The following is a 24,310-nucleotide window of genomic DNA, read 5'->3' on the forward strand; positions in this document are numbered from 1 at the left end:
CACATTCACACCTATGGACAATTTGTCTTTGGACTGTGGGAGGAAGCTTGAGTACCCAGAGAAAACCCACGCTGACACGGAGAGAACATGCAAACTCTGCACAGAAGGGCTCCCCCACCATGGGGTTTGAACCAGGAACTCTCTTGCTATGAGGTGACAATGCTAACCACTGCACCATCTTGCTGCCACTAGTATGTTCAACATTTAAAGATATAAAATGTGTATAATGTTGTGAGTATGTAAAGTGTGTAATGAAAATATGTGCCTTATACCACGGTACAATGTATAAAACTAGCTTGTAAAGTTAGAAATATAAAAATATGTGTATAATGCTACAATGCACAACACAACATTTTTGTAGGAAAACATGCAAAAAAAAAAAAATCACCAATACTACACCATTCATCATAACCAGAAACTGTAAAACAAGAAATTACCATTGGTTTTTCAAATTTCCAACAGTCCCTAAACACAATATGTGGTACAAATGCTTCCACCAGAAAAAAACATTCACAAATCTGAGCTTAAATTAGTGATATTTCATCAAAATCACTTTTGTCTACAAAAAAGTACCAAAAATAAACCGTTAGGACGAACCAAAGAGTGAAAAATGAAGCTTTTTTCAACTCCAGGATTTTGGTTTCAACTTTTAACTTTCAACTTTCAAACATCAAAGGGTACGTTTTTAAAAATCCAACAACTAATTTATGGAGGAGGGAAGGTCATGCATTTTTCTCCAGTCACTCAGGGAGGCTCAAGAAATTTTTTATGTAGCTTCAAGGAGGATGGAAAAAAAAAAAAAAATCACACCCCAGCCACCCTGATAAATAAAGAACAGTCCCTAATTAAGCCTGAAAACCTTGGGAAGACTGTCAAATAGACCTCATAAGAATGTAGTCCTCTACATTTACTACTACTTGTGGTCAAACTGTGGTAAATGCTTGGTGTGGGGAGGTGAGGTCCACAAATGGTCCTTAATTGCTGCATTGACAACACCTGCTGTGCTCAGGTGTTTGATTAGGACCAGACCTCACCTTCTGCTCTGTCTCTAAAAGTGCCTGTGACGAGGAGAGTTCAGCATTTGCAGCACACTTCTGAGGCTCTCTGCCTGTGTGCAGGGTGTTTTCTTTGTTCCAATGGCGTGTGGAGAAAGCGGGGGCAGTAAGATTTTACTATGTTTAGGAATTTTAGTGGTTGCTAGTTCATTTTGCCATTGCACAAGACTGACAAGGCTTAAAGCATTGGATAGATTAAGAGGAAACTCGACCCTTAGCAAAGATCAAGCTGAAGGAGGTGATCTGCGCCATGGAAGACTCTTAATTGGGCAAAATTCATTGCAAGCTGATGAACTCAAAGGAACAAAGGCCACTGAAAACGTTCTGGATGTTGATACAGATTACCAAGAAGACATGGGTATGTAGAAGTGAAATTCTTATTGCAATCCTGCATGAAATACTGTTAATTGTGACTTAATATTCTGACGTCCTATGCATTCATTGAACACCTTTTTCACCTTAAGGCTTGTAGTTGAATGTGTGTATCACTGTTTAACGGTGGTGTACCTATTTGAATTTTTTGAAAGGTTGGGGGGAGCCCCAGCAACCTAAAGGACAGGTTAGTGGCGTTTCAAGGCCAAATTCAGAGACAGACAGCGCAGTAGTGGAACGACTCCTTAGAATGGAACCAAAGGTTGAATGCACAGGAGACTCCATGAAGCTTCAGGTTCAAGATGCTGCCTCTACCTGTGGATCTCTGTTCTTTGTGGACAGAGGTAAGTCTCATGGAGTCACAAGTGCCTTTATACTGCACACAATACTCGAGAGTTTGCAGAGCAGTTTCATGCACTTTTTTTAAAAATTCCTCCTTTCTGTTGCTTTAATTGCTCAGGAAGTCGCATGTCACCCCTGCCTCTGTCCAAGTTGCCATCAAGCTGCGGATACACTATCAAGTCAACACAGAGAGATTTGGTCTTGGTCGCACCTTACGATGGTTGCTTTGTCGCTCTTGAGGTGAGATGCCTTTCTCTGAAAGCACTGCACAACCTGAACCATGTACACGTGTAACATTTTCTTCCTGGTTTTAGGAGGATAGCTACATTCTTCCATTACGTTGGTGTGGGTTACCAGTGAGGATGTCATGCCCTTTGAAGAGGCAGTCTTCACCTAACCCTCCGATGGTCACCTGCCACGCTGAGGGCATGGTTGTGAAAACAACATGGACGGTCTCTGTTGCTGACCTTAACTTAAAATGTAAGTTTGTGTTTTTCTTAACTTTTCAGGATAAGTCAACCTTAAAGGCATAACTGCTGTGAAAGGTGTAACAAATGATGGCTACACCAGTTTGGTTGTGTTCCTTCTACTCAATGTTGGAATGATTACAGTGGGTAAAGTCTCTGAAACTCTTCAGTACAAAGCACACCCCAGGCAATGATGCAGCATAAAATTTTCTGGGCAGTGACGTTAAGTTGACCAGGGTCAGACACCAACATGGCTGTGCTTAATAGCTAATGCAGTCGTTTCATATTTCCTGCATATTCAGGCTGGGTTTGTGGATTTGGAGCTAAATGTTGTGCCTGGGGCATGTCATGTATTAATCATACTTGCTACCTGGAGGTTGGAAAAATGTTTTCTCCCTGTTCCAAAATCAAACCCTGAAAAAAGTAGGGTGGTCTAGCTAGCTACTGAAGATGTAGCCTACTGAAAGTATGAACATTGCTTGACTTCCCCCAGAGATCCCTTCTCGTCCAGGTGCTGGCAGTGGCACATGGGCGGAGCTAAACGCCATTCTGCACTCAGTGATGCCACACAGCTGGTTCAATATCAGCAAAGTTTCCCTTAATATTCATTATCTTCTGTGTCAATCAGCAGTAATGTGGTGGTTCACTTTTACACTGATCTGTAGCCTATAGTTCAGCTTTAGCTTCTAACTGTCTGTCTTTTTAACCTGCTGCTGAGTCACTTTGACATCCTGGATATATCCTTCAAACACAGACTGTAGACCCCTCTGCCTGCTTCTCTCTGGAATCACTATTTCATTTTTCCAAAAATGTGATTAATTCTTCAGGGACTGTAGTTAGTTACAGTGTGGGCTCCTTACTACTCCGACAGCTTGTTGGCGGGGCTTAGCAAAGGATCAATTAGCATATTTTCTGTTCAGTCTTTCAGGAAACTACTTGATTCCATAACTTCTCAGTTTTTCTAAAGTTTTGATTTTCTGAGTCTTAAGTGATGGGGCTAAACTTGGATTACTGAGGGTGTTGAAGCTGCTTCAGTTTGTCCAGTGATGGATGGATTAGATGGGCTTCTAATCAGGTTAAGAGTAGCTGCTACAGAAGTTGGGAGAACGGATATCTGCAGCGTAGCAAGTTATGACAACACGGCTCATTGGCATTTAATTTATTTTGAGGGAAAGAAATTTCTGCCCTGTGACTGTCTGTTTACCTTTTTTTGCAAATTGTCCCTTGCTGTAATGTATTGCGCAACAGTGAATGGCAACTGGGAGCCGCTGATGAAGGCATCAGCCAGATGTGGGTTCAGTGTGGTTGTACATCCTGAAGGTGTGGTCATCTCTGTTCGCTATGCACCCTGCCTAGAGAAAAAGGTATAGTATAAATTTGAATCTACAGATCCACCCCCCCCCCTTTTTTTATTTTATTTAAGTAAATGTTAAGTATAATTTCAACTTCTGTGTTTCAGGATGGAATGTACACCCTTGAATTGGCTGGAGATAGAGAAACCCAAATTTCCTGTCCATCACTGTCACCAGCTCAAACTGAACAGCCCAAAAAGCCTGTAAAAGGTTCAGTAACGCCAAGCAAAGTGGAGCATCCCTCCCTCCCTTCTCCGAAAAATCCAGCACAATCTGTTCTCCAGGTGCCGAAGATTCCAGAGCCAAAGGATGTCTATCAACCTCCATTACCTTCCTACCCCAATTTCTTTTACCCATTTCCTAGAAAACCAAACACGAATCCTGCACCTACTATACAGCCATCCCTACAAACTGTCCCTCCTGCAAAGCTGCCAGTGACTCCCAAGGGACAAGTGCCCCAACCATTCATTCCTTCACCATTTTATCCCTGGCCAGCCCAACCAGAAGTGCCTGTTGCGAGAGAGGGCAAAGATAACCCAATTATTGCTCCAATACTTCCTGAGCCCGAAGCCCCTCAGGGCCAAGTACACCAGCCATTCTACCCCTACCCCTTCTACCCTCAGCCAGTTCCTGAAAAGCCAACTGCTGCTCCAAAACCTCCACAGCCTGAAGCCCCTCAGGGCCAAGTACAGCAGCCATTCTACCCTCAGCCAAAGCCAGAAAAGCCAACTGCTGCTCCAAAACCTGAACCTGAAGCCCCTCAGGGCCAAGTACAGCAACCATTCTACCCATACCCCTTTCCCTTCTACCCTCAGCCAGAAAAGCCAACTACTGCTCCCAAACCTCCACAGCCTGAAGCCCCTCAGGGCCAAGTACAGCAACCATTCTACCCCTACCCCTTTCCCTTCTACCCTCAGCCAGAGCCTGAAAAGCCAACTGCTGCTCCAAAACCTCCACAGCCTGAAGCCCCTCAGGGCCAAGTACAGCAACCATTCTACCCCTACCCCTTCTACCCTCAGCCAGAGCCTGAAAAGCCAACTGCTGCTCCAAAACCTCCACAGCCTGAAGCCCCTCAGGGCCAAGTACAGCAGCCATTCTACCCTCAGCCAGAAAAGCCAACTGCTGCTCCCAAACCTCCACAGCCTGAAGCCCCTCAGGGCCAAGTACAGCAGCCATTCTACCCCTACCCCTTTCCCTTCTACCCCCAGCCAGAGCCAGAAAAGCCAACTGCTACTCCAAAACCTCCACAGCCTGAAGCCCCTCAGGGCCAAGTACAGCAACCATTCTACCCCTACCCCTTCTACCGTCAGCCAGAGCCTGAAAAGCCAACTGCTGCTCCAAAACCTGAACCTGAAGCCCCTCTGGGCCAAGTACAGCAGCCATTCTACCCTTGGCCAGAGCCTGAAAAGCCAACTGCTGCACCAGAGCCAGAAAAGTCATCTGCTGCTCCAAAACATCCACAGCCTGAAGCCCCTCAGGGTCAAGTACAGCAACCATTCTACCCCTACCCCTTCCCCTTCTACCCTCAGCCAGAAAAGCCAACTACTGCTCCAAAACCTCCACAGCCTGAAGCTCCTCGGGGCCAAGTACACAAGCCATTCTACCCCTTCTACCGTCAGCCAGCCCCTGAATATCAGCCAGCTGCTGTTCCAAAGCCCCCAGCAACAGAAACTCCTAAGGGACAAGAACAAAAACCTGCTTATCCACAAGACCCTCAACCAGAGACTCCATATATGCCACCTGTCTACTGCCCTCGGTTTTGCCCACCTGGATTTTCTAATTGCTGTCCACAAATTGCTTTTCATCAACATCTCCATCAAATAGTTCCTGCTGGTATTGGCAGTGAAAATGCACCTTTACACTATCCATTACTGCCATTCCTCCCTTCAAAGGTGTATAATGGGTTTGGCAATGGCTTGAGTTCTGCTCCTCCTTCTCAAATGCCAACTGAAGCTACCACAACTTCCACCTCTGCACCTACTTCATCTCAGTCCCTTCCATATGGAAATGAGAAGCAGCCACCAGATGGCAACCCTGCTGTACTCAATATTCTCAGCATGCCTAACAATCCTGAGCAGCCAATTTACCCTTATATTGTCCCAAACTCACTGTATCCTAACTGGCCATATCTGCTGCAAAATTCACAACACCATCCACCAGCTCACTACAATATGCCCTCTAAACCACAGACTCCAGGAAGTGAACCAGTAAATCCATTGCTACAGTATGAGCCACATAACCTACAGCCACCAAAGCAGCAAAATGGCCAACTACCGGCCAGTTTCATGCCTTATAATGGTCAGTATCTACAACAGCAGCAAAATCAACCGACAGCGAAGGAACTACAACCATCTAACCAAATTCCCAGTGACTCTAAAGAGCCAATGCCTCCTAAAGTCCAAAGTGAACTTGATCCTCTTCTGATCCCATACTACATGCTTCAAGATGATCAATCAAAAACTCAGGACAAGTCAACAACCCCAAACCCCTTGCAGCCATCTTGGAGTGCCTCAAGGAAATCCCCTAAACCTGAACAGACTGTACACCCCTATTCTGACCCAAAGAGTTATGTGCTGCTACAGCATGGCCCACCAGGTAGGGAGCCCAACAGGCTAAATGAATCTCCACTCCATTTCAGATACCCAGCTGGTGATGCAGACTTCCTGGCACAAAATCCTGCAAGGCAACACAGCGGTAAACCCCAACATCCTGAGAATTCAAAGCCCCCACATGAAAAACCTCAACACCCCAAACAGCCAGGGAAGGAAATATCCAGTCCCTTCCCTAATGTCAACTACATGCCAAGGTCTGGTGATAACTCGGATGTACCATTTTACTCTTTGAATGGCCCTCATTTTGCACCTTTGCCCCAGGACCCCTCTGTCAGCACAACACATTTAAATCCAAAATTCAAAGGCTTCTGGAGGCCTATGACACCCCTGGGCTCTGGCCAAAGGATTCAACCTCTTGTTCCTGGAAAGTCATTTAAACGAAGGAGCTCCACAGCTGACGACCAAGCAAAGGGTATGTTTATGTGATATATCTTTTTTTTTTTTTTTTTTTTAAAAACTTCTAATCCAATCTTTGGTACTAATGTGTGTCTCTTGCAGGACTGAACCAACCTATTCAGAGAGAAGTTGGAAATTGGAAGCCATAATGAGTTGCCTTCAATGTGAATAAACAGTTGAAACTTGAGACTATCAAGGGTTTTTTTTAATTTTCCGCAAGTAATCATAGGAAACTTCAGTTTCATCTGAGGATTGCGTTTTGTGAGGGGGGGGGGAGAACAAAATCTAAAGCTGGTGAGCAGTCAAAGAACTTTTTCTGGCTTGTTTAAAGCTGAAAGTTTACTTTCAGTCCTTGTTGGCATTATATCTGCTTTTTTAGGATCAAAAGGTGCATTGCCCTTGTTGAACTTATTTATCTTGCTTATTTTGCCTTGCCATGAACTGGTCCTTCCTGAACATTGACCCATCCATGTAAATACACTTACTAGAATTTCCATGGTTTAAGTACAATCCTAAAATCTTTGCACTCGTCTCTAAAAAGCTAATTTCCAAGTTTAGTTTGTACTGATACTTCTGACATTCATAGTTCAAAAGAAAAAAGCCTTTACCAAATGTATCTGCATTTTAAGGATAATGACTTTGATGAGAAACATCTAACAACCTGTTGTCCCTACAAACTGCCAGACCTTTGGATGTCAAAAGAATCTGTAAACATGTTTAAAATATTGATGGGACAAATTAGAGGAATACTTTTTTTTTTTTTTTTTTTGCCACTTTTTTGTATTTGTAGAAATGTCAATGGGTTCTCACAAATGCCATGGATGCGAGTCAACCCAACTGGCAAACAGTGCTTTGTTTCGCAATTGCCCTTAAAGATGTGGCATGAATGATTAAGTGAATTTGGGTAGCAGTACATTCATTCAAAATCTGTTGTGGAGATTATCGGTGTGTCCTCATTGAACCTGCAAAAGGCCATGGGTAACTATCTTTGACTGCTGCTATTAAAGGGGAAATCCAATGTTATTTCATTGGCCTAGGAAAATGTATCTGAACATGAGCTACTCTCTCAAAGCCAGAAACTACAGGAGAATGTCTCAAACTTGTGATGTCAACAAGTATAAAGGCTGGAGCTACTCCAGAGACAATGAATGGGAGCCTGATTTTGTAAACCCACAGAATGTTCTTTTTTATACCCAAATAAACGTTTTAAACATGTTTAAATTATGTACCCGTATTCTCAGAACATTCCCCTGGGTGCTCTCAGTGTCAGGAACATCTTTCCAAATTAATTGCCTGTTCTTGACAAAAACTTGACATTACAAATTTGAGTTTTAGCACTCTAGTTTTCGTATTTGTGAGTGCTGGTTATGCTGAACAATTTTATTGGACTTTCTTAGGCCATAGGAATAACGTATGAATTTGAAAAAGGGTGATGTGCTCAAGCAGAACGGTTTCAACATATTTTAAAGCAGTGGTTTCCATCTGGTCCAGCCACAGGGTCCAGATTTCTCCTTCGTCATAAGGTCCAAACTGTTTATTACATTCGACATCATACTTGTGTTTGGCCTTGTCATCAAGCTAGCTGGCTGCCTCTGTCAAGTAGCTGTCGATTAGTCACTCCCTTGACAGCAGAAAATGGCACTTCAAAATAAAAGCTCTGTGGTGGAAATTCACTGTACTTAAAAATAAAGTGTGTTTTTTACAAACATGACGAGTCACCTATGGAATACAGAATGGACCTGTGTCCCACCAGTTGGGAACCACAGTTTTAAAGGGTGCATGATGACCAAAAAGTAAGAACACAAAAAGCTTTGACTTGAGAAATTTATTCAGCAGCATTGAATACAATTTTTATCATCCATTTTTACATATATTTCAAGAGTTGTTTTGCAATGCTTAATGCCTGTGCGTGATTTAACAATTACAAATAATGGATATAGCTTAGTGTATCGGCGTTAGACAAGTTCATTTATCTACTATAGTCATAAATTACTCTAGTGCCAGTGTAGCTGAAGGCAGCATGAATAGAGAGTCTATGGGAACCAAATATTTAGAAGAACCTGATCCTTCCTGGACACACTGGCACAAGATTAATGGGGTCTACTTGAGCTGCAGGGTTGTCAGCAGGTGTGACAGGTACATCTCTCTTCACCACAGCAAGAGGAATCTCAGCACTGACTGAATCTGAGGAAGATCCCAAGTCTACAGGCGGAGCAGGATCTGCAGCAGTTGGATCGGCAGCCGGTGCGGCAGGATCTGCAGCAGGTGCAGCTGGATCGGCAGCAGGTACAGCAGCTGCACCGGCATCAACCACTGCAGGGACTACAGGCACAGTTTCAGCAGACTCTGCAGATTCTGCAGAGAGAAGGCTGCTCAGATGTGGGTTGTGGAGAGCGGTCAGTTTGTGGTGCCTCAGACCGTGCTTGGGAGACAGGCTGTCTTTGTGGACTTGGACCACTGGTGCAGTGCCATTGGCATCTACAGCAGGCATCTGAAAAAGTGTATGCATCAACAGAGGCTTAGGAGAAAACATCTATATAAATGTAAAGTTTGTAATGTATTTTTGTCGATCAAAAACTATTCAGAGAAGTTAAATGAAGTATTTTACCAGATTTACAAACATCTTGCAGCTCACTGTGTGATCATTGCTCAAACCTTTGGCAGTACAAAGACCACGTGACTGGTGGAGAGAAGAAAAACAACTCAGGGCTAAAAAAAAGTGCATATATTAAATTATCTCACTTTAAAAAGTTTTTCTCCTGGGAAACTATACTGATACTTTGTATACTTACAGCCATGGGGTCCTGCAGGGGCTCACAGACATCATCCAAGCAAATAGCCTCAACTACAACATATTCTGCACTATAGATCGGCCCACCAAACACAACCTGAAACAAGGTATCGAGAAGGATTTACATGAATTAAAACACGCAGGTGCATTCAATCTTGTAGGAAAAAAATCAGAACTGTATAGATCATGTTTGGGCCCACCTGTGATGTCACCCGTCCAACCTCTGCAAGAGTGTATGTTATGTTTCCAGTTATGTTGTTGAGGGTTACAAGAGAGGTTTGGACAAAGTCCAGCGCCATGGTGTCATTCAGGGGAAGGAGGATAGGACAGCCCGCGCAGAAGTCCTCTGTTGATTCTATGTTATCAGAGAAAGACACGTGCAGGTTTTATGTGTAGGATGACAGTTGTGTGGCATCTTTTGAACATGCGTGAGTCAGTGTGCAATCAGGAAGTTTTACCTTCTGTTTTACACTTGAATGCTGTGACAGTCAGAGCTCCGCCGACCTTCTTCAGCACCACATCACAGTCTCCTTCTACTGCCTGATTGGAGACGAAGAAGGACATTTTATATTTTCATTTGAAATTATAAAGTATGTTGACATTTGGTTGAATTCGCGTAGCTCCAGTATATGAAATTCAGGGTACTGATGGTACAGAGTCTCACCGTAAATATTTTTGGTCTGACTGTGCAATTGGCAAGAGGTGTGGGATCCAACACATGACAGTCTGTCTCCAGCAGGTCAAGTTCCAGCAGATATGTGTTGTCTCCATCAGGCTGAGGAGGGATAAAATAAAATACTTTTATTATTATTATGATCTGAATCTACTGCGTCAGACAGTTATTTGGCAGAATTCAGCTGTGTGTTGTCTGATTGCCACATAGACAAAAAACCCCGAAGCGAAATGTTCTGGTGGCATATTTGCATTTTGTTTCAAATTACAAAACGAAGACAAAAAGAAATAGAGCACAGTTGAAAAGTGGATTTTTAAATCTTTTCTTATGCAAATGTTTGCCTGCAGAGGCAACACACAGCAGCACTTAGAATGGGCCCCTGGGCGCAGATAGGCAAAAGACCTCGCCACCTCACCTACATAGGAACAAGACACACAGACTTTGGGGTGGTTTTATCTCTTTTTTTTTCTTTTTTTTTTACTGTTTTGTTTCTCTGTGGTAATTTTGTGTCTTTTTTGGTTGTTTAGTGTCTCTCTGAAGTCATTTAGTGTCTCTTAGAGGTCATTTAGTGTCTCTTTTGGTCATTTTGTGGTTATTTATTATCTCTGAAGTCATTCTGTCTCTTTTTTTGGTCGATTTTTGTCTCTTTATAGTAATTTTGTGTCTTCTTTGGCTTCTTTTTCTATGTATTTTAAGTCATCTGGTGTTGTTTTTGGTTGTTTTGTGTCTCTCTGAAGTCTTTTTGTGTATTTTTGGGGTCTTTTTGTGTCCCTGAAGTCATCTTGTTTCTTCTTGTGGTTCTTTCTTGCCTCTCTGAAGTCATTTTGTATCTTTGGTTGTTGTTTTTTTTGTCTCTTTTTGCAGTACATTTGTGTCATTTTGTTGTGTCTCTCATTTTGTGTCTGCTTTTTGTGGTTGTTTTGTGTCTCTGTGAAGTCATTATGTGTCCTCTTTGGTTGTTTTCTGTCTATTTTTAGTCATCTGGTGTCTTTTTTGGTTGTTTTGCATCTCTTTTTGCAGTACATTTGTGTCTTTTGGCAGTTCCCTTGCATGTCTTTGAAGTTGTTTTATTTTCTTCTGTAGTAATTTTGACTCTCACATTGGCCAGTACATGTTAATTTGAGTGACATTTTGCAGGTGAAGTAGGCTCCATTAGTAATCCACCCATGCTTAGTTGGATTGTGTCTTAATTAGGGTGCTAAAAATAACCACACACACACAATGTAAGAAAATATGTGCAAAGTTTAAGGAAAGTAAAGAGGCACCTTCACCTTAATGTACTAATTTGTGTATAATGTGCTACCTTATCTGAAATAATGCTCACATTTTACCTCATCTTTAAGCTCGGCAGGTTTTATAGGATGTGTTTTACCTATTCAAAGTCACACACATCACAATTCACAGTTTAATTTTTCAGATTATGTGAACCTGCTATCCAGTGGCCATGAGGAAATAAATGTGACTGTTTTGTTATCTCATGTTCCCTCAAAGTTTAAAAACAGGAGAAGAGAAGTAGAAATCTGTACAAATGTTTCTGCCTGTAACCACACAAACTCTACACCTGCTGACTTACCTGTGTATAGACCTTGATATCCTCGATCCTGTTCAGTACATACTTGTAGCCGTGAGCGTGCTGGCTGTTGAGGTAATCCTGAGCCACCAGAGCTGCCTCCTCTGCCTCAGGGGAGTCGCAGAGAGGTTGCACCTCATTGAGCTGAGCCCATACCCCCAGTAGTCCCAGAACCAACAAGATGCCGAGGAGCTTCATTTCTGCAAGAGATGCACAGGCGATCAGGACGTATCAGGAACGGTGAGGTAGAGCTGGTGCAGCCTGCAGGTGTTTATATCCTGTACTTTAAACAGGAAAACAGAGCCAAGTTAAACACCACGATCATCCCTCCTGTCTCCTGCGTCACACATGGGTCATACTCTGTTTTAGGATTGCTGCCAAAACAAATGGAAGCTGACAAAGTCTAGTGGGGGATGAGCAGTCTGAGTTTAAATCAGTGCTGATTCTATTTGTTTTTTTGGCGAGATATCTAAAAACATCTGACACTACCTGTGATTTCCAGTTTACAGCCGTGCCCACATCTGACACCAATGTTTCCTGAATTAAATATCATACAAAACATGTGAAGAGCTTCACATTCAAACACCCACAGGGCTATTGTGCAACCTGTCAGCATGGACTCAGTGACTTGCTCAGTGACACTTTACCAAAGAGGATATTTGCCAACAGGAAGGGCATAGTTTGGGGACACTCAATGCCGCTGCCCACATATTTGCTCGGAACCGTTTGCACAATACACTACTGTCGTTCCAGGTCAGGACAAGACTGCAAACACACTGATGAAAGAGTTATTTGTAAAAAGACAGTTTGAATATTTTTGTCTTTATTGTTTTGTTTTACTTTTCTATTTTTTAGATAAAAATGTTTCCAGTCTCTCCAGAATTCTTTCACGACTTTTACAGGAATATACCAAGTTTCATCCTGCTGCAAAAGGGCGAAGTATTCAGACACCTGAAGTGCACCTTTAACATTGATTTCAATTTCCGGTGTCCCTGCGTATTCTTAGTGCTGTGAGGTTTAGCAGACACTTTGAAATGTAGTCTGTTACTGAATACAAAATAGGTGCAGCTTTGTAAATGGCAATGTAATATACTGGATCACAAAAAATTTCATCTTATCTAAATACTTTTGGATTGCTTCAAAATCAAACATCAAAAATATTACATCCATCTATTCATCCGAGCGAAGCGCCCCAGACGTCCCTCTCCCCAGCAACACTTTCCAGCTCCTCCTGCGGGACCCGAGGCGTTCCCAGGCCAGATGAGATATATAATCCCTCCAGCATGTTCTGGGTCTGCCCCGGGGCCTCCTACCAGTGGGACGTGCACGAAACACCTCCAACGGGAGGATTCTCCTCCGAGAATTGCCACCTTAACGCGGTGGAGGGTTTGCGTGTCCCTGTGATCCTGGGAGATGTGTTGTCCTGGGCTAATAGCCCCTGGTAGTGGTCTTTTTTTCCTGTTCTTTGTTAGTGCACCTGATCTTATTGACTTGTTATTATTCGGTGCTATATTTCTCTAAACAAAACTGTTGCCAAGTAAAATAATTTAGAAACTTTGTTTGGACCTTCAAACACATTGAGAAACCCTACGTCACTCCGATGACGTGTTTAGGTAAAATGGGACATTCATTCAAATCTATTTATCAGTTCAGTCATTAACTCATTCAATCATTCATGTAACCTGTGGCTATTTCTTAAAGTATATTTACCAAATTTTCTGCCATGCTTTACCTGTTCTTTAGCTGACTGTTCCCTTGGTGCCATATCTTATCTTACTATATAATGACGAAAACTCTGTCTGTGTGTCTGTTCCACGTTTTTCTCCTCACTGATTTGGTCAATCCATGTGAAATTTGGCACAGTGGTAGAGGGTCATGGGAGGATGTGAATGAAGCAATATTACATCAATTGGCCAAAGGGGGGTGCTATCGCAACCGATTGAAATTGCAAACTTTGAATGGGCATATCTACTGACTGCCGACGACTTTTAAGGTGGAACGTTAACTTGTAATGTTAAGCAATGCATGAGGTGATGACATGAATCCATCAACACACCTTAAATTTCACTGTGACAACTTTGACCATTACTTTAGTTTTTATATGACATACACTTTTAGTAATGAGTGGATCTTCAAGCATTCATATATTAATTTCAGATGGGTTACGTGAACGGCATATATTCTAATCCTCACTCGGAGGGAAAAAAAGCATTGTGGACTGTTGTTCCTGTGGACTCCGGCAACACTAAACCCCTGAGCTTGCCTGAGAAGGACTAAATGCACAAACCCACTCGTTTTAAGTATCCCATGGAGAGAGACTCTCACTGCAGCCTGTTTTATTTTGTTCTGAAAATGTCAGCGCGCAGCCTCGTTCTGTGGATGATAAACGATGTGCAGACTTCCCTCTGTGTCACCGGTGATGAGGAAATACAGTGAGTGATGGACGGAGCAGTGAGTGACAACAACCCCGCCCACATTTAAGAGTACTGTTTGCAGTGGGTCTAGGTACCATGTCTGAAGGGTTCCATAGGTGCCATACTGAAAATGCTTGGTGGAAACGGGGCTACAGACTGTCTTGTATTCCCTCTGTTTTTATATATTTAAGTGTTCATATCAGTTCTTTTAAAAGTTGTTTTCATCTTTTGTCTGTTTTAATTTTTGACATGTAAGGCACCTTGTAAAGCGCTTTATACATGAAGATTATAATTTTTTTTTTTTTCTCATCACAAAATCAACATGCTGCATGGCTTTTCTTGCAAGTTCTGGGGCTAGTTCTTTTTAGTTAAACCTTATTTGTCCCATTTTACCTGATGTCCCATCTGACCTCACTTCACCCTACATAGAAATCGCTTTAATGTGAAATATATGAATCTCATTGGTCGGCGCAAGAGTGACGCAATCTACAGGCGACACTCTCAATGTGCAATGGATTGTATACATGTCACGATGCTAACTGCGCTGCAGGTTTAAAGGCTCAGACAGCCAAACGTTGTGTCTTAAATTAAAGGTACATTAATTCTCCAGAAGGCAGACAGGCTGGATTTTTATCACACATCAACCCGGAAGTGACATTGATACAGACGAGGCAGTGACGGTAAGAAAAAGTGGTCGTAGCTAACAGCTAGCATCTGTTAGCTTCAGTTGTTGTGTCAGTACCTCACGTTAGCTGTGTTAGCTAAATTAGCAAGGCTGTTTGAGTGGATACACGCGCCCAAAGAAATCATATCAGTAAAACTGTGAGCTGTGTGTGGTGTTAAAACCTGGGGGGAATTAAATACTAATGTTTACACTGTTAGAGTGAAACGAAGCTCCCAAGCTGCTGTGACTTAACCTAGCTGCATTGGTGGGGAAGTCTTCAGGTCCTTTACTCATGTAAAAGCAGCAATGCAACCATATAAAGGTACTAAGGTTAAAGTAAAAGTCCTGCTGTCCAAGCCTTACTTAAGTTCAAAAATGCATATTATTTGATTGTTATTCAATTCATTACAGTAGAACTTATTTTATACCAAAGGAAATTCTTGTGCCAGAGAATGTTTAGATTACAGTAACACTAAATACAGTTACCACAATTTAACGTTCACAACCAGAGCAACCAGTGCGTTCCCAGGTCAGGGTCGCTCACTGGGCCCAGTTTTAGAAACAACTGAGCAGTGGTTTTTAAACTATTTGTGCCCAAAGCGCTCCAAAGGGCAAGTCGAAATCTCAGGCACATCTGTATTTATATCTGTGCACAGTAGCTTCTATAATGTGTGTTATCACTCTTATCAGGACAGAAGATGATTAAAATAAGACAGGTAGCTTAGTGATGCTGTAAATAGACTGCACTTGTACAGCACCTTTCTTGCTTCCGACCACTCAAAGCGCTTTTACACTACTGAGTCACATTCACCCATTCACACACACATTCACACACTGGTGGCCGAGGCTACCGTACATGGTGCCACCTGCTACTCAGTCACCATTCACACGCTCTCACACACCGATGGAACAGCCATCAGGGGCGATTTGGGGTTCAGTATCCTGCCCAAGGATGGAGGAGTCGGGGTTGAGCAGCCGATCATCCTGCTCTGCCTCTGAGCCACAGCCGCCCAAAACTGTGTACTGACAGTTATTTTTTTCTCTGTTCTTTCGATGGTGGGTCGATCTATTGTCCCACTCATGGCTTACTCCGTTTAAATGTTATCATCCTCGCACTGGCTGCCAATCAGGGCTTTTGATGTGTCACACACTTATGATTCCCACGTGCGAACAGCGACAGATAGGTTCCCCATGAAGGTTTGTTAAATTGAATTAAATACATTTTTTAGCTAGAGTTTGCCAGTGTGCTGCGGCACACCGTTTGAGAACAACTGCAGTAGACGAGAGTATTAAATGTCTGGCAAAATATACAAATATACAGGATAAGAAGTGTTTTCAAGGAGGTTTTGACTGTGAACATGAAGCATAATTTTATCTTTGCAGCTGATAAAAAGGGAAGTGACCGGGTAACACTTTGTCTCAGCAGCTAGAACTCACTGAACTTTTGTGTTTGAATACTCAAATTTTGACACAAAGTGACCTTATTTGTCTAAATTCGGGGTAGGCGACCTTTGGCCCCGGCTGCAGCTCTCCAGTGTCCTCCTTGGCTGAGCTGTAACGTTGGCTGGCTCAGTGATGCTAGGTCACCTAGCAGTAGATGCACTTTTTTTTCTGTGCGGTGATGCGATTGGCGGGTGTAATTCAATAGAAAGAAAATAGTTCCTACATAAAACTGCTCACAACAAGGTCTGTGGATTATCTTGAGTAACCGGGTCATGATTTCTGGAAAGAGACATTGCTGTCGAGTTTTTCAAATGTACTTTTCTGGCACTTTGAGCACCACAAGATGAGTGCCATCTAGTTCCATTATATTGGTGAGAAGGCAGACATCTCTACAGCTGATATCTCCAACACTTAGCAACTCACACCAAAACAATCTAGATTGATAAACAGCACTACAGGCAAGAGGAAAAATATGTACTTACTATTAGGGTACAGGTATGTCACAATTATACTAAAGTGCAGTCATCAACTTTAATAACACATCCATTCTGTATTGCAGCAGACGTTTGGATTGTGCATCACTCTACTGAGGATGCCGCCAGAAGCAGGAATAAAAACAAGGACAGCTGAGTGAATCTTTTCAGCGTGTGGTTGAGCCTACAGCATCCAATAGAAGTACTCATCCTACACTGGCTCCACTGGTAGCAGCTCACCTGAAGATTCAGAGGAACCTGAATCTAAATCTGAAACAGTCATCAGAGACAGTGGACCATGACCTAGACAAAATAAAACCCTGTTTCAGCACTGCTGCTTATGAGGCCTCTGACTCTGCTGCTGCTCTTCCAGCAGCTGAAAGGATACTCATACCTCCACCTCACGTGACCCTCCCCTGTTTACTCTAATCGATTTCCCCAAGATGCACCGAACACAGAGCCACTGCAGAAAAGAAAAATACCTCAAGAGGAGAAAGGCATTCACGTCTTCAGTCAAGGGAGTTTCTCATTTCTCTAGGCGAGCCAAGAGACGCTTGTATTGTAAATTACAGCTTTGGATGTGGAGGAAGCGAAAGGAGAAATGCGGTGTAGTTATGTTCAGAGCAAGAAAAAGAGCTTGTGGGATCAGTGCCGGACCCTGCCTCAGCATAAAGACACAATCACAGAAAAATAAAGTCCCAGCACGCCACACGTCAGACCTGGAAAACGCAGTCAGATCACCAGCTCTTGTGTCACCTCCTGGATGTGATACTGGAGGTTCAGAGGACACGCTGAGAGAGGAGAATGGCCCGCTGAATTCATGTGAATCTGTAACTCCATCAGAAATTGCTTCTAGTTCCTCACAGAACCTGGTTACGGACACAAATATTTCTGCGGGTAACGTCAGTCAAACGGTGCCTACAGTGACAGTGCCGTCAGAGAAAACGGAAACTTTGGCACAGCTCAGTGAAATTACAGACCCTTTAAAACTTTCTGACACTGTCAAACCCCTGTTGACTTCAGACAGTGATGCACATGGCTTAACTGCACATTTTAAAGAACGAAGGGTGACGGCACCAGCCCAGAGGGTGGAGGCTGACGGCCCATCAGGACAATGCACTGCTGTCACAGACCAGGCTACAAACAGAGACACTGCTGAGAGAATCACCAGTAAAAAGACCTCTCATACTGATTTAAGTCTACTGACGAAAAACATCCATGGTACATCATTTTTCACTTTCATCAGTCTTTCCCATTATTTTTGGTTTTCATGTCTGTTTTTCGCAGCTCTTTGAGACAACACTGTTTCCATGTTTCTCCAGAATTTCTCGACGACTTCTACAGAACACACGGAAGTTTCATACCATTAAAAAAGAGCGACGTGTTGAGACATCTGAGGAGGAGGTTTAACACTGATTTCAGCGACAGGTAATGCCTACCAAACACTACATGAATTTAAAAATACTTTAAAAGACTCAAGTCTGACACCTTCTCACATCTAAAGACAAGATAAGTTTTTTAGTCACACACTATGAGGTTTTGCTAAGACTGTGGATTTGCAGGGTCACTAAAGCCCGGTTTCCACTGAGAAGTACGGTACAGTTCAGTTCGGTACGCTTTTTTCCCTGTTTCCACTGTGAAAAGTTGTGGATGTTACCAATGGAACCGTTCCGTACAGTCCCAATCTTTGGTCCCCCCTCTCTTGGGGTAACTAGTAGGGTTGTGCCGATGGGCGATCCGATCGCTCATCAGCGATAGAAGGGTTGTTTCACGATGTCTTTTTTAAATGACGATGCAATCGCGAGGTGTGGGGGGAGACAGCGCGTGTGGAGCATGCTGACGAGATCGAGGCTGAACGAGGCTGAGTGAGAGGAGACGGAGGGTGGGGGGGGGGGGTCAACGCTTCCGCCTGCTCGACACAAGCATACTCGGGCGTACTATAAGCGGAGCGGACTCTGCGAGGAATGTCCGCAGTCATTCGGGCTTTCATAGTCAAGCGCACTTCCACGTTGTAGTTTCCTGTAAAAATGTCCGTGAAAAATCCCCGCGATGGGAAAAATACATGCCAAGCAGTCACTGGTGCGCGGAGCGGAGTCCGCGCGGTCATAAAATCTGAATCTGAGCGGTGAACAAACCAAACAACACAATGTCAGGAGAAATTGAAAAGATATGCCGTCTATGTAAAGTCAACTTGCTGATTAAGGAGCCATTACATGTTCAAGAGTTTTATAAAGCTGCTCAAACGCCAAAGAGAGGCGGCGATGCGTAATGACCCCCCCCCCCCCCGGGCGATGACATCGTTCATCGGCGATTTCACTAGATGGCGATAGGACGATAGGATATGGACAAGATCGCCCAACTCTAGTAACTAGCACACAGATCTGGCACTAAAAGGTGGAGCTGTGAACACTGCATTCCTTTGATTGGTTGATAGCAGATGGTCACTCTGCTCCGGGCGGAGTTGTGGCTGGTTTTAACGCTCATGTAACCACTGTTCGTACTTATTTGTAGCAGATGTCATTTTGAAAACGTGTTCAGAGGCGGAGCATTCAGAGTGTTTAAACCCCGGACTCATTGCATTGTGTTTTTCTACCTGTGCAGGAAAAATTACATCTTCTCAGAGGTTACCAAATATGGAACTGCGATCGTTCAGAAGCCCGTTCCCTCCTTCCAGGTGGTCTACAAGAAGCACACACTGACACTGGATGACTTGTCCACACTGGCGGATCAGAACTGGCTCAACGACCAGGTCGTCATCTCACGCAGCAACAAGACGTTCAGTTTTTCATGCTTTGAGCGAAAAGATTAACATTTGTACGTTTTGTTTCTGTTTAAGGTCATGAATATGTACGGAGAATTGATTATGGAATCTGCCCATCACAAGGTAATCTTTAATTCTGTCTACCTACCTACCTACCTACCTACCTATATACCTACATACCTACCTACCTACTTATATACCTTCATTCCTACCTACCTACCTACCTACATACCTACCTACATACCTATATACCTTCATTCCTACCTACCTACCTACATACCTACCTACTTATATACCTTCATACCTACCTACCTATCTACATACCTACATACCTACCTACCTACTTATATACCTTCATTCCTACCTACCTACCTACCTACCTACTTATATACCTTCATACCTACCTACCTATCTACATACTTACATACCTATCTACATACCTACCTACCTACCTACCTATATACCTTCATACCTACCTACTTATATACCTTCATACCTACCTACATACCTACGTACCTACATACCTACCTACTTACCTACCTACCTACCTACCTACCTACATACCTACCTACCTATATACCTACTACCTACCTTCCTATCTACCTACCTACATACACACCTTCATACCTACCTACCTACCTACTTATATACCTACATACCTACCTCCCTACCTATATACCTTCATACCTACCTACATACATACATACATACATATATACTCACCTACATACATACCTACCTACCTACCTACCTATATACCTTCATACCTACCTTCCTATCTACATACCTATCTACATACCTACATACCTACCTATATACCTTCATACCTACCTACCTATCTACCTACTTACCTACCTATATACTCACCTACCTACCTACCTACCTACCTACCTACCTACCTACCTACCTTCTTATCTACATACCTACCTTCCTATCTACCTACCTATCGATAATCATATTTCATTTGTGTAATCTATTTCTCGGTCAGACGCAGTGACTCTCTGGAGACTCCCAGTGGATACAAGGACTTTTCCTAAAATGTTTAACTCTTTCTTTAGTTGGTCGATATACTTAAACATGATAACAATTTTGACCAGGCCTAGGTCTATTTTTCAAAGCTTACTCAATGTGTTGAGTGTCATAAACTCCAACTGGTCCAGAATTCAGCTGCCCATATTATTACTAGATCCCCCTCCCTAGATCACATCACTCCTGCTCTTCAGCAGCTTCACTGGCTTCCTGTTAAATATCACATCGATTTCAAGACTCTGCTTCTCACCTTTAAGGCCATTCATAATCAAGCCCCCTACTACCTGTCTGAACTCCTTCATATCTACACACCCTCCCGTACTCTTAGATCCTCTTCTGCAGTACAACTCACATCACCATCTGCCCACTTGACCACCATGGTTCAAGAGCCTTCAGCCGTTCTGCTCCCCGACCTCTAGAACTCTCTCCCCCACGACATTCACAATATTGACTCCGTTTCCAGTTTCAAATCCCGTCTGAAAACACACCTGTTCAAGCTGGCATATTCAATCTAAATTTTTGAATTCTAAAAGAGCTGCAGCAGTGTGAAGTGCAAATAGAAAGTAGAAGTGTAAAGAGAGTGTCAGACCTGTATCAGGGAAGTCAGAGCTAGTTAAAGGCTAAAATGAACAGATACATTTTTAGCTTTCTGTTAAAAATATTTAGCAAGCTAGCTTCCCTGATATCTATAGGTAGTGTGTTCCATAGCTTTGGAGTGTAACTAACAAAGGCTGCATCCCTGATCTTCTTCTGACTGTTTCTGGGAACCTCTGATAAACCAGCAGCAGATGATCTATGTGCTTTTGATTGCTTGCTCAAACTGTTTTTATCATTTGTTTGTTCTGTTTTTCCTTTGGGTATGAAATGTGCTATATCAATATAATTACCTTGCCTAGTATTAAAACCTATATTTTTTTAGTTTTACATTTTTTTCTCCTTTTGTCCCCCCACTCTTAGGTCCAATTCCTCAACAGCTTCTTCCACAGGCAGCTCATGACTAAAGGATATGATGGTGTTAAGAGGTGGACGAAGCAGGTCAGGTCTAAGATGATTTCTCAGTGTTTGTAGTCAGTCGGATAAAATCATAATAAGACATGACTGGCTCATCAAATGAAAAGAAAGCGGAGTGAGTGGCTTTAACTCCGTCTTTCTTGCACAGGTGGATTTGTTTTCTAAGAGTTTGCTTCTGGTGCCGATCCACCTGGAGGTTCACTGGTGTCTGGTCACAGCTGACATTGTCAAAAAGAAGATCTGCCTCTACGACTCTCAAGGGAACGCACTCCAGAAGGTTGCGAGGGTAATTTCATGTATTTCTTTGTCACTCTAAACAGTGTACACAAACATTTCAGTTGCTTTTCCTGCAGGTTGTTCTTAAACTGTTTTTCTTTGTGCTTTTACTTTTGATAGAACATCCTGAAATACTTGATGACAGAAGCAAAGGAGAAGAAGCGAGCAGATTTTGAACGAGGTTGGGCGGTGTCGTTCGATGAGGTATGTTCTGTTGGTGTTACAGCCCATAATGATACAAGCTGGTGACACAAAGGAACAAAACAGATGCTGACGTGATGTCTTGTCTCCCCCTGCTGTCCTTTTACAGAAAATCCCCCAACAGACCAATGAAAATGACTGCGGAGTTTTTGTCTTGGAGGTACCAACATGCTCCTCAAGCTTAAAGGGACAGTTCACCCCAAAATCAAAAATGCTTATTTCTCCTCTTATCTGTAGCACCATTTATCAGACTGGATAGTTTTGGTGTGAATTGCTGATTGTTGGAGATATCAGCCATAGCGATGTATATTCTTTTAAATATAATGGAACTAGATGGCACTCAGCTTGTGGTGCTCAAAGTGCCAAAAATACATTTGAAAAACTCAACATCAGTGTCTCTTTACAGAAATCATGACCTGGTTACTCAAGATGATCCACAGACCTTGTTGTGAGCAGTTTCATGTAGGAACTATTTTCTTTCTACCGAACTACACCTGAAAACCGAATCACTGCTCAGAAGGGAGTGTGCATCTACTCATGGACGAGAGCAGTGTTGGGCAGTAATGCGTTACTAGTAATAATATTAATTTTCCAGTAACAAGAAAAATCTTAGTAATATAACAGTTAATCACATCACATCAGCAGACTCATTTTAGTAATTGGCACACTGCGCTGGTATGTCACAAAGCAGCAAGATAGTTCAAAATACTTAGCTTAGTGGCTGGACATATTCCCATCACTTGGATTTTGTTGTGAGGAAAGATGACAAGAACACTGATGCTGCAGGTAGTTGGACTGAAACTCTTTCCACTGTGAAAAACACGTCCTCAGACCTCCGATCTGAAACACCTCGGCTACTACGACAGACCGCACCATAATGTGAAGCTCCAGGAAATACACCCCACCAAAGGTTAGCCGTCCTCTGCCACGGAAGTCGGCTGCAGCTCTACACTGGCTTAACAACCAAAACTGGATTTTAATCATGAACAGCTGCAGGCTACAAAGAAGTAATGAAGCTTGTGGTTGGATATGTTGTGTATGAAATGTTGCTCCAGGAGTGACTTTCCGTCTTTCAGGCAGAGCTTTGGGAAAATACCGATCTCAGGCAACCAAAAACCCCAGGTAAATGTAAGCTATCTAGCCTTAGCTACATGTAACGGTGATTACCCGGACATTAACAGAGAGGAACACATCTGAATTTGGGGAGATTTGCAATTACCAAGTGTAAAAAATCATCCAAGTAAATGTGATTATTTCCAGCCTCTGAATGTAAGCGTCTCCATCTCCCAAGCTAGCTTGCCAATTTGTAACACGCGTGCCCGACAGTTATGAAAATTAATTCAGGGATAATTGATTGATGGATTTTAAATCAGTAGAAGTGTGACAACAAAAGTAAGGTTGTAATGAGTTATTTGTTTTTGGAGTAACTGCAATTTTATTAGCAAGTGGTCACACTACTCATTACTGAGAAAAGTGAAATTATTACTAGTAATGCGTTACTGTGCTCCTCACAAGTCTTAAGCCCATGAGTAGATGCACGCTTCCTTCTGAGCGATGATACGATTGGTGGCTGTAGTTTAGTAGAAAGAAATGTGAAATATGAAACTGCTCACAACAAGGTCTGTGGATTATCTTGAGTAACTGGGTCATGATTTCTGGAAAGAGACATGACTATTGAGTTTCTTAAATGTATGTTTTTTGGTGCCTTGAGCACGACAAGCCAAGTGCCATCTAGTTGCATTTTATTGGAAAGAAGACGCACCATAACCTAAACAATCTAGACTGATAAATGACAGGTAAGAGGAAAAAAATATGTATTTTTGATTTTGGGGTGAACTGTCCCTTTAAGACGCACAACTTCAATCATTATGGCATCTGACTGTTTAAACTGATCACTCTGATTTCTGTCTCCTTCACAGTATTCAAGATGCCTCGCTCTTGCGAAACCTCTGCAGTTTTCACAGAAGGACATACCAAAGATTCGCAAGAGGATCTACAAAGAGCTCTGTGACTGTAAGCTCCACGAATACGGCTGACGACGATCTTACAGTTGTTTGTCTGTACTGTTTATAATTTGTGCTGCTTCTACTTTATGTAGGAAATCAACAGTCTGCAATTGTCTCTGTTCAGGGCCTCAGCAGCAGCTCTAGAGCAGCCACAGCTGACCCCTGTAGGAGTGTCTTATATCAGGTGCACTGTTCATGGTACATCATAATCTTTGTACGATTACTGTATTTATATGATGAATATTTAAACAGGCATGTTATTTAAGAAAACGTTCTTTATATCCCTGTTAGACCTTGACTTGGAGTTTACACATCTACAGTGCCCCAACAGAGCCTTATCAAATGGACTACCTGTGGAAATGGATATGATCTGTCACAGTCCTCGTTGTGTTTAGGTGTTAG

General features: G+C 42.7%; 3 protein-coding genes across 3 annotated transcripts; 2 read left to right on the forward strand and 1 right to left on the reverse strand.

The window, feature by feature from the left end:
- Positions 1-1,100: 1,100 nt before the first annotated feature.
- Positions 1,101-6,771, forward strand: LOC126383006 (uncharacterized). The gene is made up of 7 exons (XM_050033351.1): positions 1,101-1,413; positions 1,583-1,771; positions 1,888-2,009; positions 2,084-2,249; positions 3,485-3,600; positions 3,696-6,612; positions 6,699-6,771. Exons 1-7 carry the CDS (start codon positions 1,137-1,139, stop codon positions 6,743-6,745), a joined length of 3,834 nt encoding a protein of 1,277 aa, XP_049889308.1. The 5' UTR covers positions 1,101-1,136; the 3' UTR covers positions 6,746-6,771.
- A 1,635-nt stretch (positions 6,772-8,406) lies between these two features.
- On the reverse strand, positions 8,407-11,893 carry ahsg2 (alpha-2-HS-glycoprotein 2). The gene is made up of 7 exons (XM_050033406.1): positions 11,634-11,893; positions 10,052-10,162; positions 9,846-9,927; positions 9,588-9,742; positions 9,389-9,484; positions 9,205-9,276; positions 8,407-9,087 (listed from the first exon to the last, which is right to left on the reverse strand). Exons 1-7 carry the CDS (start codon positions 11,826-11,828, stop codon positions 8,647-8,649), a joined length of 1,152 nt encoding a protein of 383 aa, XP_049889363.1. The 5' UTR covers positions 11,829-11,893; the 3' UTR covers positions 8,407-8,646.
- Positions 11,894-14,534: 2,641 nt separating this feature from the next.
- On the forward strand, positions 14,535-23,959 carry LOC126383024 (sentrin-specific protease 5-like). Its single transcript, XM_050033396.1, has 10 exons — positions 14,535-14,724; positions 16,711-17,845; positions 17,947-18,052; positions 19,226-19,373; positions 19,461-19,508; positions 21,372-21,449; positions 21,574-21,711; positions 21,822-21,905; positions 22,012-22,062; positions 23,822-23,959. The coding sequence occupies exons 2-10, from the start codon at positions 17,068-17,070 to the stop codon at positions 23,936-23,938; spliced, it is 1,548 nt and encodes a 515-aa protein (XP_049889353.1). The 5' UTR covers positions 14,535-14,724; positions 16,711-17,067; the 3' UTR covers positions 23,939-23,959.
- The last annotated feature ends 351 nt before the right edge of the window (positions 23,960-24,310 follow it).

Source organism: Epinephelus moara, chromosome 21, assembly GCF_006386435.1.
Source record: "Epinephelus moara isolate mb chromosome 21, YSFRI_EMoa_1.0, whole genome shotgun sequence".
NCBI classification, from domain to species: Eukaryota; Metazoa; Chordata; class Actinopteri; order Perciformes; family Serranidae; genus Epinephelus; species Epinephelus moara.